This window comes from Pseudorca crassidens, chromosome 6 (assembly GCF_039906515.1).
Source record: "Pseudorca crassidens isolate mPseCra1 chromosome 6, mPseCra1.hap1, whole genome shotgun sequence".
Taxonomy (NCBI): Eukaryota; Metazoa; Chordata; class Mammalia; order Artiodactyla; family Delphinidae; genus Pseudorca; species Pseudorca crassidens.
The window spans coordinates 38,125,858-38,143,069 of NC_090301.1; the positions used below are offsets into that span (position 1 = coordinate 38,125,858).

Genomic DNA, 17,212 nt, shown 5'->3' on the forward strand with positions numbered 1-17,212 from the left:
CTGGGAAGATCCCACATGCCTCAGAGCAGCGAAGCCCGTGGGCCACAACTACTGAGCCCGTGTGCCACAACTACTGAAGCCCACGCACCTAGAGCCTGTGCTCCACAACAAGCAAAGCCACCGCAATGAGAAGCCTATGCACCGCCCCAAAGAGTAGCCCCCGCTCGCCACAACTAGAGAAAGCCCGTGCGCAGCAACGAAGACCCAACGCAGCCAAAATTTAAAAAATAAATAAAATTTTTAAAAAGCCAATGGAAAAAAATTTCAAAACTTAAACGTTGACTTTAAAGGAAAATTAAGCTCATCAGAGTGACCAGTGGTATCTAGAAGCCTGTCTGTCGACAGAGGAAGAATAACAAAGACCTGAACTTCCAACTCCTTCTCTCACCCTTCCTCCTCCTGAGGATGCTTTTAGGCTACCTGCCAGGGAAAGTGAACACAGGGGTGGAGATAAACACCACACTACAGGTGGGATTATCTCAGAGTTATAGAGGAGGATTTTAAGTCCCTGTTGTTAAGGGATGGATCCTGTTAAAAATAAAATACCTTCAGAGCATTGTAGATTGCAGTAACCTAACCTCATTAATGTAGCAGAGAAAGCACAACAGTACAACTTCTTTACTGCAATTGAGGAAGGAAAGTAAAATGAAGACAGAATCATCAGCATGTAGAAGCATAAAAAGAAGAGCTCCTGTACATTCAGCAGAATAAAGAGAAGATGGCTGTGAAAGCAACATAGCACAAGCTTACAGCCCCACTGATAGAGTTGCTCTGACTTCCTATTGCCTAAGTGGAAGAGCAGAAAAGAAAAAAAAAGAAAGAAAGGAAACAAATCCAAGTGATGGTTCAAGCTGTGCGACTATTTGTGAAATTATTAGATAATTTGATCATTCTTTTGGCATTTTAATAAAATCTACCATTAATATTTAATTTTAATACTTTTGAGTTAATCTTTCCAATCCAGCACTCTCCCTGAGCACCAACTCAGAAACTTTTTTCAAAGCTGTTTCAGCAAATAAATGCTAAAATTAAGGTATATTTAAATTGTTTTGCTTAGACCTAAAACTTCCTTCTTATACCTCTTTTATGGCAGAGCTAGGAATCTGCATAAGCTATTTATGAATTGATGGCTTACTTTAATATTTTAGGACCAGGTGAAATCTCAGTCTGTGCTTTGGCACGTTTGGGCATTTATCAGGATCATGTCACATACTTTTCAGGCATATACTTCAAAATTGATCATCATAAATAAATGTAAAGCACCCTCCTGAGGAAAACATTCATTATGGGCCAGACTTTAAAACTGGAACATGCAACCAGAAGCTACAGGAATTGGTGTGCAATTTAGCACTCACCATGTTTATCAACCATTCAGATAATTTCAGAGCAATTTGGTATGTAAGAGAAATTCTGAAAAAAACAAAACAAAACAAACACCTTTTTACTGTGGTAACACAGAGGTCTCTCCCAAATTTTCATGCAGTTATGTTCAGTTGCCATTTGTATTAGTCATTAAAACTCCAAAGGATATAGTGAGTAAACAAAAAAGAAAATGTCCTGCAAGATGTGATTTTATTCTTTTAAGATATGCTTTCTTGATTTTAATCTTTTGATCACTGATCCCTTGACTTTAAAAGAAAAAAAGTCAAAAACTGAAAACACTTCTATTACAACCACTTTTATATTTGCTGCTAGATTTTGTAAATAGATCATTCTGATCTAACTTTCAGCAATCTAATTTATGAACATGGTAATCAGAAGTGAAACTACCGCTTTTATTTCAAATGTGTTCCTAACTCATCCATACTCTAAAGAACCCAAAGGGAAAAACAAAAGGGTCTAAATCTGACACCTGTGCTCTCGTACAGCAAATGACGGTAGGTTAGTTTAAACTGTGCAGAGCTAACAGCGTCAGTGCCTATTTTCTTAAATGGAACTCTGAATTTTTTTCAGCTGCCTTTCAGCTGTACACTGACGTGTTTGAAGCTCCAAATTAAAAAAAAAAAATTAAAACAGGACTGCATCCAAATTAGAGTTTTCCATAGTTTTTAAAGAATGCATATGAGGTAGTTTTTTTTAATAAAGCCTTGTTAAAACCACAGCAAAGTCATTCTGATAGATAATTGGGAGCAACAAGGAAAAAGCTTTACAAGAGTATAGATTTCTTTTAAATTGTTCATTTGAGTGACATAAAGTTACACAACATTCTAAGGTTTTCTTTCATTAATAGGAATGAGGTACTAGGCTAAGTGCATGGGTGATACAAAAACTTAATTTTAATCAATAGTTTCACCTGTCTTCTTAATCCCTTTATTGAAGGTAACAGCAAGCAGTGAGAATGGTCCCTCTTAGAACTGTGAGGACCATAGTCATGTACTTTACGTAATTAAATACCCCACCTCTCACACCTTCTGTTCAAAGAGCTAATTAACAGCTAGAAAGAAAAGACAACAGATGGGAAAGGAGGCATAGACACTCCCAAATTGATGAAATGGCTCTCTTTGTATCCTGGTGGCTCAAATTCACAAATTTTAGCGTGTTTTAGCTGTTTGCTGAAGATGCTTCATTCTTGCCATCAGCTGAACATGACTAATTTTTAGAATTGCTGGGTCTGTGAAAGTAAAAGGCAGATAAAATAGTTTAGGACCTGATTTTAAAACTCATTAAAATTCATGAGTTATCCATGGGCTCTCTGGGTTTTGATGGCAAGTTATATTTTGTATTGTGGTGGTGGATGGGAAGCAAGATGCATGTGTTCCCCAAGACAATGGTGGTTATTTACATATGTGTCCCGGAGGCAGGAAAGGGGTTTTGGTTTTCTTTGTTGTAGTGGAGGGGGAAACTGTGGAATGGGAGGATGAAATTGAAAGGAATAGGAATTAAGCCCTAAGGACAGGGTCTTTCCTTCTCTTCCAAGAATGTTGGCTGCTCTGGAAGGAAGGGTCAATATCTCCTGTCCAATAATAGCCAAAGGACAAGATAACAGGAGTCAGACTCAGATGGGTAGATGGCCTAACACCTCATAGAAGGAGAATCCAGGAAGGCTAGATTTGCCAAAATGCCAGCCTACAGGCTGCCCCCAGCGACCCCTTCAATTAAGGGTAGAGTGTGTGGCTAAGGTGGGGTCCACAGCGGAAAGACCCACAGAAGAAACCATTTTTTAAACTGACAGACAACAAATCAGGCTGAGGAGCATCATAATTTCATTATACTAAAGAAAATAGAACTTGGCGATTTTTGTGTATGTTATACCTTCTGTAAATCTAAAACCATAATTTTCTTATATTTTTGTAATTCCTATACCAATAAAATAACCATGGCAGAACAGTCATCTTACATAAATGAAAACAGGATTTAATGAAATGAAATTTTATGAGCTTTGAGAGAAACAATTCTTTGAATTATCTTACTTATTTCGCTTAAATGAAATTAATGTGCTCTTGCTTTCAGTCGAAAATGATCTGTGCTTTATTGTGAATTTCATTTTCTTCTGCAGAGAGATTTATTTTAAAAGAGAGGTGAGATGGAGGAGGAGAGAGGGGTCTGCCTCTTGGGTTGTAGGTGATCTGAGGTTTATGTCTTACAGGCATCTGCCCCGGGGGTGAGGCTCCCTGCAGTTCTGCTGAGGATTCTAAGTCAGGAAGGAGGCCAGAAAGAGAGAAGAGGTGGTCCACTGTGAGACCCCCAAAGTGTGCTGAAGGGACATAGCCCTTCAAGGCTATGCCTCCTCTCTTAGACTGGGGGGGGGGTGGTGAGAAGAGGGCAGTGTTGGTATATGGCAACTCCAGTCTGTTCCTGGGATAAAAATGAGCAAATGCGGACCATAAGGCCTTCAGCCCAAATGAAGAGTTCCTGGCCACTACCATGATTCTCTGGATAAAGCAGACACTTGAAGAGCGGAGGGGAGCCCATGATTCCTCAGTCTCAGAGCCTGAGAAGGGTTCATTGGAAATTCAGTGGGACTGATTTTCTGATCGTGGGACATCATAGCTCTGTCTGCCCTGTATCTGCACAAGTTTCTTTGGAAGGAGAGGAAGGCATCTTTTCAAGTTCTCTCAGTGTTCCCATGGAGAGTCCATTGTGGAACGACATTGACGGGGGAGATTGTTATAGGCATTTCCAAAGGACATTAAGACTTTTGAGGTCTTGTATTAAGATTGGAGCCGATGGGTGGTGTCAAAGTATACTTCTCAAAAAATTTAAAATGAGACTCTCATAAAAGGAGAAAAAGAACATGTGTTAAAGATTTTTATAAAAATCTCATTAAGTAATGATGGAACCACTAAGATGCTAAAGTTTATTCAGGGGTCATTTGAGGAGCAGAGCATTTATAGAGACTTTAATAAAATAATAATAGAGTAAGCTAGGTAAGATACAAAACTTGTTACCATCCAAAACAGCAATAAGCTATAATTTCTAGAGTTATCTTTTCTACCACACAGAAATAATGTGTATTTCTGCAGGAAACAGATCTACAAGTTAACATGTAACTTCACAGAGACTGCGCCCTTAATTAACATTTTACTAAAAATTAATCCTTGGGTGGACCTGTTAAAACAGTGCCTCAGTATGATTCTTAAAAGGACATGGGGGCTTCCCTGGTGGCGCAGTGGTTGAGAGTCCGCCTGCCGATGCAGGGGACACGGGTTCGTGCCCTGGTCCGGGAAGATCCTACATGTTGCGGAGCGGCTAGGCCCGTGAGCCATGGCCGCTGAGCCTGCGCGTCCGGAGCCTGTGCTCAGCAACGGGAGAGGCCACAATAGTGAGAGGCCCGCGAACCGCAAAAAAAAAAAAAAAAAAAAAAAAGGACATGGAATTAGCCTCTTTGCCTTATTTACAAGTTTTGGACCATTTTTCTGAACAATAGGGAATCTTGTCTAGTACCTCTTGATATTTATCCCTCTTATTCTTTTTCCTTAAACTCATGTTATCCACGTGTGATTGTGGTTGATTAGCACAGACTTTTTGCTTTTATCTTCCTCCCCTGTGCCCCTTTACTCACACACACATATCCCAGCATCACCACAACACACATGTAATGCCAGGATCCAAAAGAGAAGAGTCAGGTGGCTCTGACTGAATACACCAATTGAATTGAATATACCAATGTGTTGAACTCACTGCTGATATAGAAGGGTGAACTTAACTTTTGAATTATTCTGCAAAATTCAGGAGGTTGTAGGCATGGTCTAGGCTAATTCCTTTACTATGAATATCAAGGGAATAGGCCAAGTTTTTTGTTGTACAGAAAATTCCTTGCAGTAATTATTGCTAGATCCAAGAGGGCTTGCCATACTCACTATCACATCCCTAGTGGATATATTAAGGATACCCCCAGGGCATACTTTGCTGGTATCAGCAACCTAGGCGCACACTTTATCTGAGATTCCTGCTTCTGGAATTTGCTGGTGACTGCAGCCTATTCCCTCAGAGATTTTCTTAAGGACCCTTTTCAGCTATCTCTCTTTTCTATCCTGTCTCAAAGCCATCAGCATTCCTTCCCTCTTTTGGCTCACTGCCCACACAAAAGAATGAAACCAAATTCGGTTATAGAAAACTGTGGAACCAAAGAGAGTAATTTCTTTATTATGGTGAATTATGCCTCTGATTCTATTTAACCCAGATATAGTCATTTCATATTTTTTATCCTGCTTAGGAAAAAGTGAATTTAGGAATTCTGAGCATTAGTTAAATCATTTAAATCCAAAGCTGCCAGGGAACCTCGAAAATAATAGGGAGCACTTTGATGATTTTTTCACATTTGCGATAGCTTCTGCAGCGATTCTTTGCAACTCCTTCAGTGGGTTAAAACCCTTGTTCTCTCCATAATCAGTTTTGGCTTCAACCTTGGATAAGTCCTTGTGTTTTCAGGAACCATGGTTATCTTTTCCCTAAAGAGAGTGACATTTCTTATGAGTTAATTTTAATGCTCTTCCTTATCTAGAAGGCTCACTCATGGCAAGATGAAAAGAATTCTACTGTTTCTTTATTTCAAAAACATATTATCTGGCTTTCTCTGGACTGATTTAGATATTTACAATCAGAAAATGTGTTTCGAATTCTTTTACTAGTATCTTACCTTCTTCATAGTATTGGTACATCGATCGTATCAAAATTTAATTTGACATTAGTCTTCTTTACTTCCTTATGACAGAAGGCCAGAGTGTCACCTCAGGATGAGTTCTACCACTACCTGGCAACAGCAAACTGACATCCTGGTTTAGAAAGACACACTTAGGGGCTTCCCTGGTGGTGCAGTGGTTGATAGTCTACCTGCCGATGTAGGGGACACGGGTTCGTGCCCTGGTCCGGGAAGATCCCACATGCCGCGGAGCGGCTGGGCCCGTGAGCCATGGCCGCTGAGCCTGCGCCTCCGGAGCCTGTGCTCCGCGGCGGCAGAGGCCGCGGCAGTGAGAGGTCCGCGTACCGCAAAAATAAATAAATAAATAAATAAATAAATAAATAAATAAATAAATAAATAAATAAATAAATAAATAAATAAATAAATAAATAAATAAATAAATAAATAAATAAATAAATAAATAAATAAATAAATAAATAAATAAATAAATAAATAAATACCGTTTAAAAAAAAAAGAAAAGAAAGACACACTTAGTAGCCTAGAGCATTTTTCAGTTACAAGACCATGTTCTATGAAAGGTCAGGTTTGTTTATTTGTTTTGCTGGTTGGTCGATTTATTAAATGTAGCAATGCATATGGTATTCACATTGTTTTTCTAAAGGGAAAAATCCATCCAAAATATAAGATCCCAGTAATGTTTTTGATAGTTCTGCAGTGTCAAGGCAGCAAATGTGTTATCACCTGTAATTAATTCCACTAGTGCTCTCTCATTCACTTATCAGATTTAAATTAAATTCAGTAAACAGTATTGAATACCTCCTACAAGATATAGGTAGTCCCTGCCCCTAAGGACTTTGCAATTTAAGGGCCATGAAGGAATGTACTCAACCAATAGTAATACCAGCCAGAATGGTGTTATTGATTTAATAAAGATATACCACTCATGGTCATGAAAACATTGACCTCCCCCTGCCTAAATTTTGACTGGATAGGATGCTAAAGGGACCTTGGAAATCATCTGACTCAACCATCTCACTTTTAAATAGAAATTTATGTTATTCTTTATTAATCTATATTTGTTGTAGAAAGTTTAGAATATGTAGAAAAGTGGAAAGAAATCAAACACCCAAAGTCCCTCCACTACAAAGCAGTTATTATTAACTCTTTTGGTATATTTCCTTCCAGTCTCCTTCTCACATGTTCTATTTTTTACATACGTGAGATAGTATTAAATATGCAATTTTATGCATTGATTATTTTTCCATAAACTGTTCTGACATGATCCTTTCCCAGTGCTATTAAAAACTCTTGGTAAACATTTTTTAAGCTAAATAATGTTCAACTATTGGATCAGTCATAACTTAGACATTCTTCTATTTAGGTTGTTTATACTGTTTCACTGTTGGATGGCTTCGGGCTTAAAACTTTCTCAGGATAGAGTCTGAAGTAGGTTTATGGGTCAAAGTACATGAACATTTTTAAGGCTCTTGCAAGATAGTTTTTGAACACCACGCATTTTGTACCTTGCTTTTGCCTTTATCTTCACAGCAGGTTTCATTAGCCTTCCTTACACATACTGCAGGCTCTTCTGCCTTTTAATTGGCAAGGAAATCACCAGGAACTGAATATACACTGGAGGGAGGAGATAAGCAGAGTTATCAAAACCGGCTCCCAAGAAGAGTTGGAAACTTAATCTAGCTAAGCTTCTGGTAGTGCCCTCCTCACACTGTGGTATCTCCTTTTGAAGTTGCATAGACCTTGACTTACACAAGTATAGAAAGTTAACGGTTCCTTACTTACGGAATTGAGTGGAGAAGGCAGAAATTAGATTAGATTCATGCGTTTCTAGGAACCACTGAGTCTCCAGTAATTGTTGTTACTAACAATTTCAAGCAACACGGCTTTCTCTAATAGCTGTGAAGGGGTGCGAGCAGAATACTGAGAAAGAGTCACTGCTGTTACTGAAGTGGCATCATGGAGGGAGCTAGTTTATTCTGGGCTAGGCTCAAAGGCCTGGCGTCCACTGAGGTCCCGTATGGCCTGAAACATTATATTAAGCCTGAGACTGGAAGACCTGTGGGATCCCCCGAGCTCTATCCTGTGCCCCTGGGAGCCTCTGAATGGAGCGTTGACATAGGCTGGGTGGTCTGAAACTTCTGCAGACTCAGCCCCCTCTTCTGGCCTGAGCCAGAGTCAGGTCACAGCACAGTGGACTCAGGATCGGCCTTGAGGTTGCCTAAACAGCATCTCATTCTCAGGCACAGACAAGTGGAATGTGAAATAGAATTTCTGACAGAGGTGCCAACTTTCCAGGGACCTTGGTCTGCTTCCAGCCCTTTGACTTGAAGACTCATAAATGTCCTCACTGCTAAAAGATAAATAAATCCATTTTTAAAACTTTCCTCAGAGCACCTCGTTGACATGGTCCCCATGGATATTTTCTGATTGGTTTTCTAACTCCTTTTCTCCCTCCTCACCTGTGGAAACTAGTTATGTAGTCCAAGTCTAACGAGCACTGACAAGAGCAAGGGTTACCTCACAGACCCACTGGCTACACCTTTTCGTTTTTATATTCCAAACCATACTTGGTTTCTGCTTTCTTAAATAGCATATTTAGAAACTGGTTTAGTTCAGCTGAAGGTCTCTTGAAATCCCTGGATTTTTTCCTGCCATATTTTCAAATAACTAGTCATAAGCTATACTACTTACAAAGCTTGGGTTCCCAGCTAGAGGGTAATATTTGTGTGTTTCCTTGCAATTTTGGATCAGATCACTGTTTTGTTAACCTAGCGGCCAGTTGGCTTATGGTCAAGTTCATATTTATTCTTGATTTTGTTATCACAGATTCACTTTTTAGAGAAAGAGGCTTAAACTTGGCCTTCTATTACCTCTGCTGTTTTAAAATCTAAGACGTTGAGCTGTTCTTTGTGTGAGTCCTCCGGTCCTGTGAAAATGCCTTCCAAATTCAGAAAATGTCCTATGAATTGTTATAATCTTAAATACAATCGTTTTCTCAGGCTCCCCAAAGTTATAGAGCATCCCAGCCACCCCCCACCCCGAGCTGAACCAGAGAGTTCACGTTTTACGAATAAGATGGTTGAAAAGCCTGCTTGCTCTCATCTTAGCTTTCTTCTCTCAATTCCCACTTCAGATGCCCATCTTTACTTGTCAGTGGGGGTTGGGAGTAGCTTGAATCTCAGACCTTCTGTTTTTTTCAGCCAAGAGAGTCTTGGCAAACGCAAGGTGGTAGGAGGACGCTGTGGGAGAAGAGGTAGAGGTCAAGCAGTGCTAGATTCTCCATACAAGGTTCATAAATGATTGATCAAATGAGAAAAGAAGCAATTCTGGGATTTTGGAGATAAACAGGAATAAGATTAAGTAGTCTAGATAAAGGCTTTATTAAAGCAGCCATTTTAATAGATTTTTTAGGCAGAGGACCAAGTCGATCCTTGGAATGAGTGCAAATTTTTTATTGAGCCAGTAGAAACTGATGGTGACATATTGGACGTGTACATTGGATTTATGAGTGTAATTCAACGTGAAAACTATCATGTGAATGCATGGATTGTGTAAATGTTACGTATAAATTATATTCTTTGATTTATAACTACAAGCTTTATGTGCAGAACTCATTGCCTTTCTGTGATGCTGCTTGTTTGGCATGTATTCTTAGCTGTAACTGTGTTTCAAAAGAGCCATTCTATCTCGGATTTTGACAAGGTAGGTTGCAGGTGATCTCTGTAGAGCAACGTTATTTTCCAGTAATATTGCCAACCACAGGCTGAAGTACGAGTTTGTATAATGAGTCATGGTAGGAGCTCTCTGTCTCCCTCCGGCCCCCATATTCTTCCCCTGAGTCGTTTGTGCAGAGTCGAGTCTCTGAGCAGTGCTGTGTATCTGCATCATCCCTTGGACTCTGTATGTTTAGAATCAATTTTAAATTAGAAAGAAAATTCTAAACATAAACGTCAATTTTGAATGACTTACAAATTGCTTTTCTCCCCACTTTTTTCACATTGCCTTCTTAACTAACAAAGAAGAATTGCTAAAGGAAGAGGCATACTAGAGGAGCTAGTTCCAATTAAGGTCCCCTGTGACTGCTGTGTAACTAAAATGACTACTTAGCACTCCTAGGAAACAAAGAGGAAAATCTCAAAGATCAAAGGGAATTGTTGAAGTTAGAGGCATAAAAAAGACCCACATACTTTAAAAACACACACACACATAAACTCTTCTTGTCTCCTACCCTCATCCCTGTTGGTTTTTTTTTTTTTTTTAATATCAGGAAAAAGTTTCAGCTTATCAGTTGATAGGAAGACATTGTTTTGTGGGGTAGATAACATGGGTTTTGAATTAGACCTGGTTCAGTTTCCTCATCTGTATTTTCCAGGCTGTGTGAACTTGAGCAAGTTACTTAATGGATTACTTGAGGATAGATTGAGGTGACCCGTGGAATGCTCAGCTCATAGTAAATGCTTAGTACCTTCCGGTTGTCATCAGTGAGAGTCTTCATCATTATCACTTATCACCACCAGCACCTTCCTATCATGGTCATCACAGCCTCCACCGCCACCAGTCACCATCACCATCACCTTCTCACCTAGTTTTCCTTCTACCCCTCTGTACCCTCCCCTACTCACAACCCCTTTTGCAGGCTCTCTTCCTCTTCCAAACCCTCAATACTGGGGTTCCTGAGGTTTACGTCCTCTCTCACTACACATTCTCCCTGGCAGCCTCATCCACAGTGGGGGCTTCCTGTCTCAGCCATTGCTGATGATTCCCAAATCCATTACTCCAGCCGAGATCGCTCTTCTAAGCTTCAGACATTATATCCATCTGTCCACTGGACATGTCCCCTTAAATGTCCCAGCAGCACTTCAGACTAAAGCTCCACACAGTTTCCCTCCCCTGACCTTGTGCCTTCTCTTTGTTTCTTATCTTAAAGAAGGCATCACAATTCACCCTGTTACCAAAGCAAGAAATTGGGTGTCATCCTTGACTCTACACTTTCCCCTTTCTCCACTGTTCAGTCGATGAATGATGTCTGTTACACCTCCTAGGCTCTCAGGTTCATGTGGGTAAGGACCATTTTAGAACTGGAAATCTCAGTGCCTAGCACAGTACTCAATAACTATTGAATGAATGAATAAAGGAGTGAATGAAAGTCCTGAATATCCCCACTTCCTTCCATTTCCTCTGCCTCTTCTGTAGTATGGGCCACCGTCCGTTCTTAACAACTTAATTCATAATTTAGAAATCCCATAGTTGAAATATCCTAACTGATCTCCCTGCTTCTAGGGTTGCAGTCCTCACCCCCAGCACCACTGCTGCTCATTTACCACACTGCACAGAGAGGTTTTCATGAAACCCAAGAATCTGATCGTGATCATGCCTCTTCCCGGCTGAAAGCACTGCGATGACTCTCACTAATTATCCTGATTTGATGTCCTGGCTTACAGCTGTTATCCCGGCGCAACTGTCAATCTCATAAATGTCCTGAATTGGGCGATAATGATATGATCACCCTATACCTAATCTGTCGTCTGCTTACGTTTCCAGCCTAACTGCTCCTCATTCTTTCCTTACCCCTACATGCTATCTAGTCTTATTAAACTTAAAGCTTTTCGTATTTGTTGTGTTCTCACATGCTCTTCCTTCTGCCTAGAAATTCCCTTCTCTCTTTGCCTCACAGATTCCTACCATCCGGGTCTCAGGCTAAACCTTCCTTTACAGAAGAGTCTTCTCTGACCCCCAGGGTTATGTCAGGTACCTCTTCCTTCATGTTCCCATAGCATCTTGCATCCTAGCTCTTGCCTCACTGTTTTCACTACCCGTTAACTTCTGTGGGTTCCCCACTAGCCTCTAAGTTCTCTCAGGTCAGTGACCACATCTGTTCGCTGCACAGTTGAATCCTGGTGCCTAGCCCAGGCTCCCTGACAGAGAAGACATTCAGCAAACGTGTAGTGAATGACTGAAGTAAAAATCACATGCTATTAGAATGATCAAAGTACATGTGTGGAAAAATCTGCCACAATAAATCTTCTGGGAATATGCCTAATTTTTGACTGTAAACAGTACATTGTCTTCTTGCCTCTGTTCATTGTGTTTGTGATAATGGTGGAAATGATTCTGTGTTCCTTTGATTAAAAGTTCATCCTAGGACAGGATTTGGAGTTGGTACGCACTGTCAATTCCAGGAACTCTTACAGGTGATAATGTTGCAAAACAAAGCAAAGAACTGTTTTCTAGCCTTTTCAAGCAGTTGAAGCTACTTTTATTTCAACTATGTATGGCAGATGGTTTTAAAATTATTAGTTTTGAAGTTAAAATTAAATTTGCTCTCATTATTCTAATGTATCCTAGATTGCTTAAGTTCCAAATTCTATTCTCGCACTAATAAAACAAACATAAAATGTCTCATACTTGCGATATAATTATTTGTATTGTATTATTTGAAAACTTGAAATTGTGTGCTTTTAGATGGTAAATTTTACACTGTTACTTGATCTACCAGAGAATGCAAACATTTTGTTTCACATGCATTGACTAGAAAGGAGTTCTGGACCTATCTAGGGGTCTGTGTACATCATTCTATTAAGTGAAAAGTAAGGTTAATGGCTTTTATTCCAAACAGAAATAGCTTTAGTGTTTTTATTACAAAAACAATACACAGGGCTTCCCTGGTGACAGTGGTTGAGAGTCCGCCTGCCGATGCAGGGGACGCGGGTTCGTGCCCCGGTCCGGGAAGATCCCACATGCCGCGGAGCGGCTAGGTCCGTGAGCCATGGCCGCTGAGCCTGTGCGTCCGGAGCCTGTGCTCCGCAACGGGAGAGGCCTCAACAGTGAGAGGCCCACGTACCGCAAAAAAAACTAAAAAAACAAAAACAAAAACAAAAAACAATACACATTCATGGCCAAAAAAAAATCCGGAAAGATAAAGAAGAAAATGAAAATCATCTGTATTCCCACTTTTAGGTTACTGTGTTAAACATTTTAGGGTATATATTTCTCATCTTTTTTTCTGCATGTGTAGTCATATCAATACAGTTTTTTAAATGGAAATGGTATCATTCCACACATACGGCTTTAAAATGTGTTTTTCCACTTGACAAGTTTGGGACTTTCCGGGAGAAAAAAATGGGTAAAGAGCATGTTAGAAAGTTTTGCTTTCTAGTGTGTTGAGTGGTGTAATTTCCCCTTCACCATCTCCATTAACAAAACTTAAATAATCTGTATTACTTTTTGAATCAGTCAGGGTGCATTTGAAGGAAACAGAAGCCATGCTAGCTGTTTTAAGCAGAAGATGATTTGATTTTTTTAAAATAGGTGTTTATAGGGCTTCTCTGGTGGTGCAGTGGTTGAGAGTCTGCCTGCTGATGCAGGGGACACGGGTTCCTGCTCCGGTCCAGGAAGATCCCACATGCCGCGGAGCGGCTGGGCCCGTGAGCCATGGCCGCTGGGCCTGCACGTCCGGAGCCTGTGCTCCGCAACGGGAGGGGCCACAGCAGTGAGAGGCCCGCGTACCACAAAAAAAAAAAAAAAAAAAAAAAAGTGTTTATAATATTGTTGGGAGGTCTAGAAGAGGGTGCCCTAGGCTGATCCTCCAGAAATAAACCTAAACTGCACTTGGACTGCCAGGGTGGCTGCCCCTTCCTCATGATCAGGGAGATGGGGAATCAGAAAGCAGCCCTGGAATGGCTGCTCCATAGACACACCACCCCAGCTGACGTACGGGGACAGACTTGTCACTGCCACTGCTATTGGCCCTAGAGCCACACAGCATCTGCTTAATCCACACTGCCAAAAACGGATGCCTGTATCCCTGTCTTGCTTCTCTACCCTCACGAAGATAGTAGCCTGCACACAGGAAGCTAAAAGACAAGCTAAAGTCTCCATGACTCTGCTTACCATCAGAAATCAGAGATGCCATCTGCTCACTTCTGCCTCTAAAATTTCAGACTGCATCTAGTTGGCAGAACCTAAATCAGATCTGAAACCCTAGTTCAAGGGAGTCTAGGAAATGTAGTTTGGAGCTGTCTAGTCTCTGCAGTATAGGGCAGCCCAATCCCATCAGTCAGGAGGCTGGAGTGGACATTGAATACTGCCATATTCACCACACATCAAGGCTTTGGGTGTTGGGTTTTTGTCCCTTTTGGATGCATCACTATACAAAGAAGAACTTAACAGCAACATAAAGAGGGAGAGCTTATCAGAAGTGGTGATATATACCACTACAATTTATTTACTCCATCCCTATTGCTATGTATTCATTTTCTGTTGGTTGGGTTTTTTTCCCATATAAACAGTGTCTTGATAAACTGCTCTTAGCAGTCGCTAATAGCCTCCATGTTCCTAAACCCAATGGGCAATTCTCAGGCCCCATTTTACTTGACCTGTCAGGACTTTTGACACGACTGTGCATTCTCTCCTTAAAACTCTTCCTTCACTTGGTTTCAGAACCTCCTGCTCTCCTGATGTTCTTTCTAGCTCACCTGCTCAATCTGCATCTCCCTGCTGGTTCCTTCTCATCTCTCTAGCTCTTAATGTTGGGCACCCAGGATCCAGTCTCCCTTCTCTGTGTACTCCCTGGCTCATCTCATCCAGCCTTATGGCTTTAAATACCCTGAAGTCCACACCCGTGTATCCTACAGCTGCCGATTAACATGTACTTTTTTTTTTTTGCGGTACGCGGGCCTCTCACTGTTGTGGCCTCTCCCGTTGCGGAGCACAGGCTCCGGATGTGCAGGCTCAGCGGCCGTGGCTCACGGGCCCAGCCGCTCTGCGGCATGTGGGATCTTCCAAGACCGGGGCACGAACCCGCGTCCCCTGCATCGGCAGGGGTACTCTCAACCACTGCACCACCAGGGAAGCCCTAACATGTACTTTTGATGCTTTAAAAACATCTCAGACCTATCATTTCCAGAATCGAACTTCTGCTTTTTCCCACTACATATATTCCACTCACTTCTCCATTTCAGTTCGTGGAACCTCCATCTTTCAGTTTGCTTACAACAGAATCCTGAGTGTCATCCTTTACTTCTCTCTCACACATTCACATTCAATCCATCAGCAAATCCTGTTGACTCTGCCTCCAAAAATATCCACAGGCCAACACTTTTCTCCGTCCCCACTTGCTCCCTGCTGGTCCAAGCCACCGTTATTTCTCTCTTGGACTTTTGCCCCAGCTCTTCAGTGGTCTCTGTGCCCTCCCTAGAGTCTAAAAGTTAGAACATGTCACCCCTCTGCTCAAAGCACTCCAGTGAAATTCTGTCTCACTCAGGATAGAAGTCACAGACTTTTTACAACAACCCAGAAGGCTCCTTGTGATACTACCACCCACAGTGCCACCATCTTTCTGATTTCCTTTCCTGTCATTCTCATCCTTGATCACCTTGCTCCAGTCTCACTGATGATCTTAAGCATCTCTGTCGCTAAAGGACTTGGCAATTGCTGGCCCCTCTGCTTGGAATGCTCTTCCCCCAGATATCCACAAGGCTCTCTCATCGCCCCCAGATGTTGTTCAGCCATCACCTGCTCAGTAAGGCCTTTCCTGATCTCTGTATTTAAAGTTGCAAATGGACCTCTCCTCCAGCCTTCCGAACCCTCCTTCTCTGTTTTATCTTTCTCCATCGCACCTACGACCTTCTAATTAATTATATAACTTCCTTTTTCTATTGCCTGCCCTGCCCCCCATGAAAAAATTGATTTTTAAATATATTTTTTATTATTGAATCGGTGCATGGAACAGTATCTGGGCACATTGGTAGTCATTCATCAAGTGTTTGTTGAATGAATATATTTCTTTATACATGTGTCATTGTGCACTTGTCTAATTATTTACTGGGGATTAATTCCTAGGGTCAAAGATATGCACAAAATTGCCCGGGAAGGTTTTAACAATTTGTTCTCCCAACAAGAGTCAATGAAATGTCTTTTGCCTGACACCCTCACCAACATCATACCCTAGTCACACTATCTGTTCCATTCCTTGAACTCACCGTGTTCATCCCCACTTGATGCATTTGCCCTGACTCCTTCCTGCTCCCAGAATGCTCTCCTGCCACATTTTGACTTGATTTCACTCTTCTTCTTATTCAGGTCTCACTTGAACTGTCATCTCCTTGCTTGGAGAGGCCTCCCCTGGCCATCAGCTGTAGAGTAACCTCCCAGTCACTCCATTTCACATCACCCTACTTTACTTTCATTACAGCATATTTCACTACCAGATATCTTCTTACGTGTATGTTGTTTATTTGTTTGTCTGTGCTTTCCCGCTCTAGAATGGAAGCTCCGTGAGAACAAGAGCTTCCTAAGTCTTTTGCAACGCTATCTCCATAAATGTGTGTTTGATAATGGAATAGACCCGGGGTATTGTAACTTTCTCGTTGTGACGATCTGCTGGGTGGGAAGTGGATTTAACATGAATTATTTGCCTAGATTGGTGAAGCTGAGCAACTTTTCAAGTATGAAAGCTTTCTTTTGAATAACAAATGCTAAGATGACCTAGAAGTTGAAATATTCAGTTAGCATATTTGTTTTAGATATGCTATATCAGATTTCTTATGTTTCTGAGAAGTTGCATGATTTCTTAAGTTTCTGAAGCCTCCTTTCTCATTTATGACAACGTTTGTATCCATAAAGTAGGATTCCTTCTGCAAATTGCACTCACGTACTGTTGTTTTCTCTGTGTCTCCACAGCTTTTGGAAAGAACCAACAGTGTTTTTGAAGAGTCAGATGCTGGTGCTACCAAGAGTCCGCTCCACTTAGCTGTAAGTGAGATGCTGTGGGCAGCTTCCCCCGTTACAGAAAGAACCTAAATGTTTCTAAAACTAGGCTGCTCTTAAAAGGGAAGCATAGCAATGCATAATAACTCATAATGGAAACAGTACATGGGTGAAGGCTGAGGCTGCGGCGAGAAAGCATGTCTCAAATTCCAATCCCAGCTTCTCACTGGTGACCTCAGACACATGGCTTACCCTGGCTGAGCCTCGATTTCCCCATCTGTGAAGTGAGGATACAGGAAAAGAGACAACGTGCCTGAAGCCGTATCACAGTGCCCTTAAGAATAATGGTTGTTATAAGTTTTAAGTCTCTCAATTATTATTATCTAGGAGCTAAATCAGTAAAC

At 41.2% G+C, this 17,212-nt stretch overlaps 1 protein-coding gene across 8 annotated transcripts in view; it reads left to right on the forward strand.

Moving 5' to 3' along the window:
* The window catches only part of ANKRD44 (ankyrin repeat domain 44), a 320,050-nt gene that overhangs the window by 266,607 nt on the left and 36,231 nt on the right, over positions 1–17,212 (forward strand). For all 8 annotated transcript variants that reach the window (XM_067741110.1, XM_067741112.1, XM_067741115.1 and 5 more), the window contains exon 17: positions 16,782–16,853. In XM_067741110.1, coding sequence (XP_067597211.1) covers positions 16,782–16,853 — 72 coding nt within the window. The remainder of the gene's footprint in view (positions 1–16,781; positions 16,854–17,212) is intronic.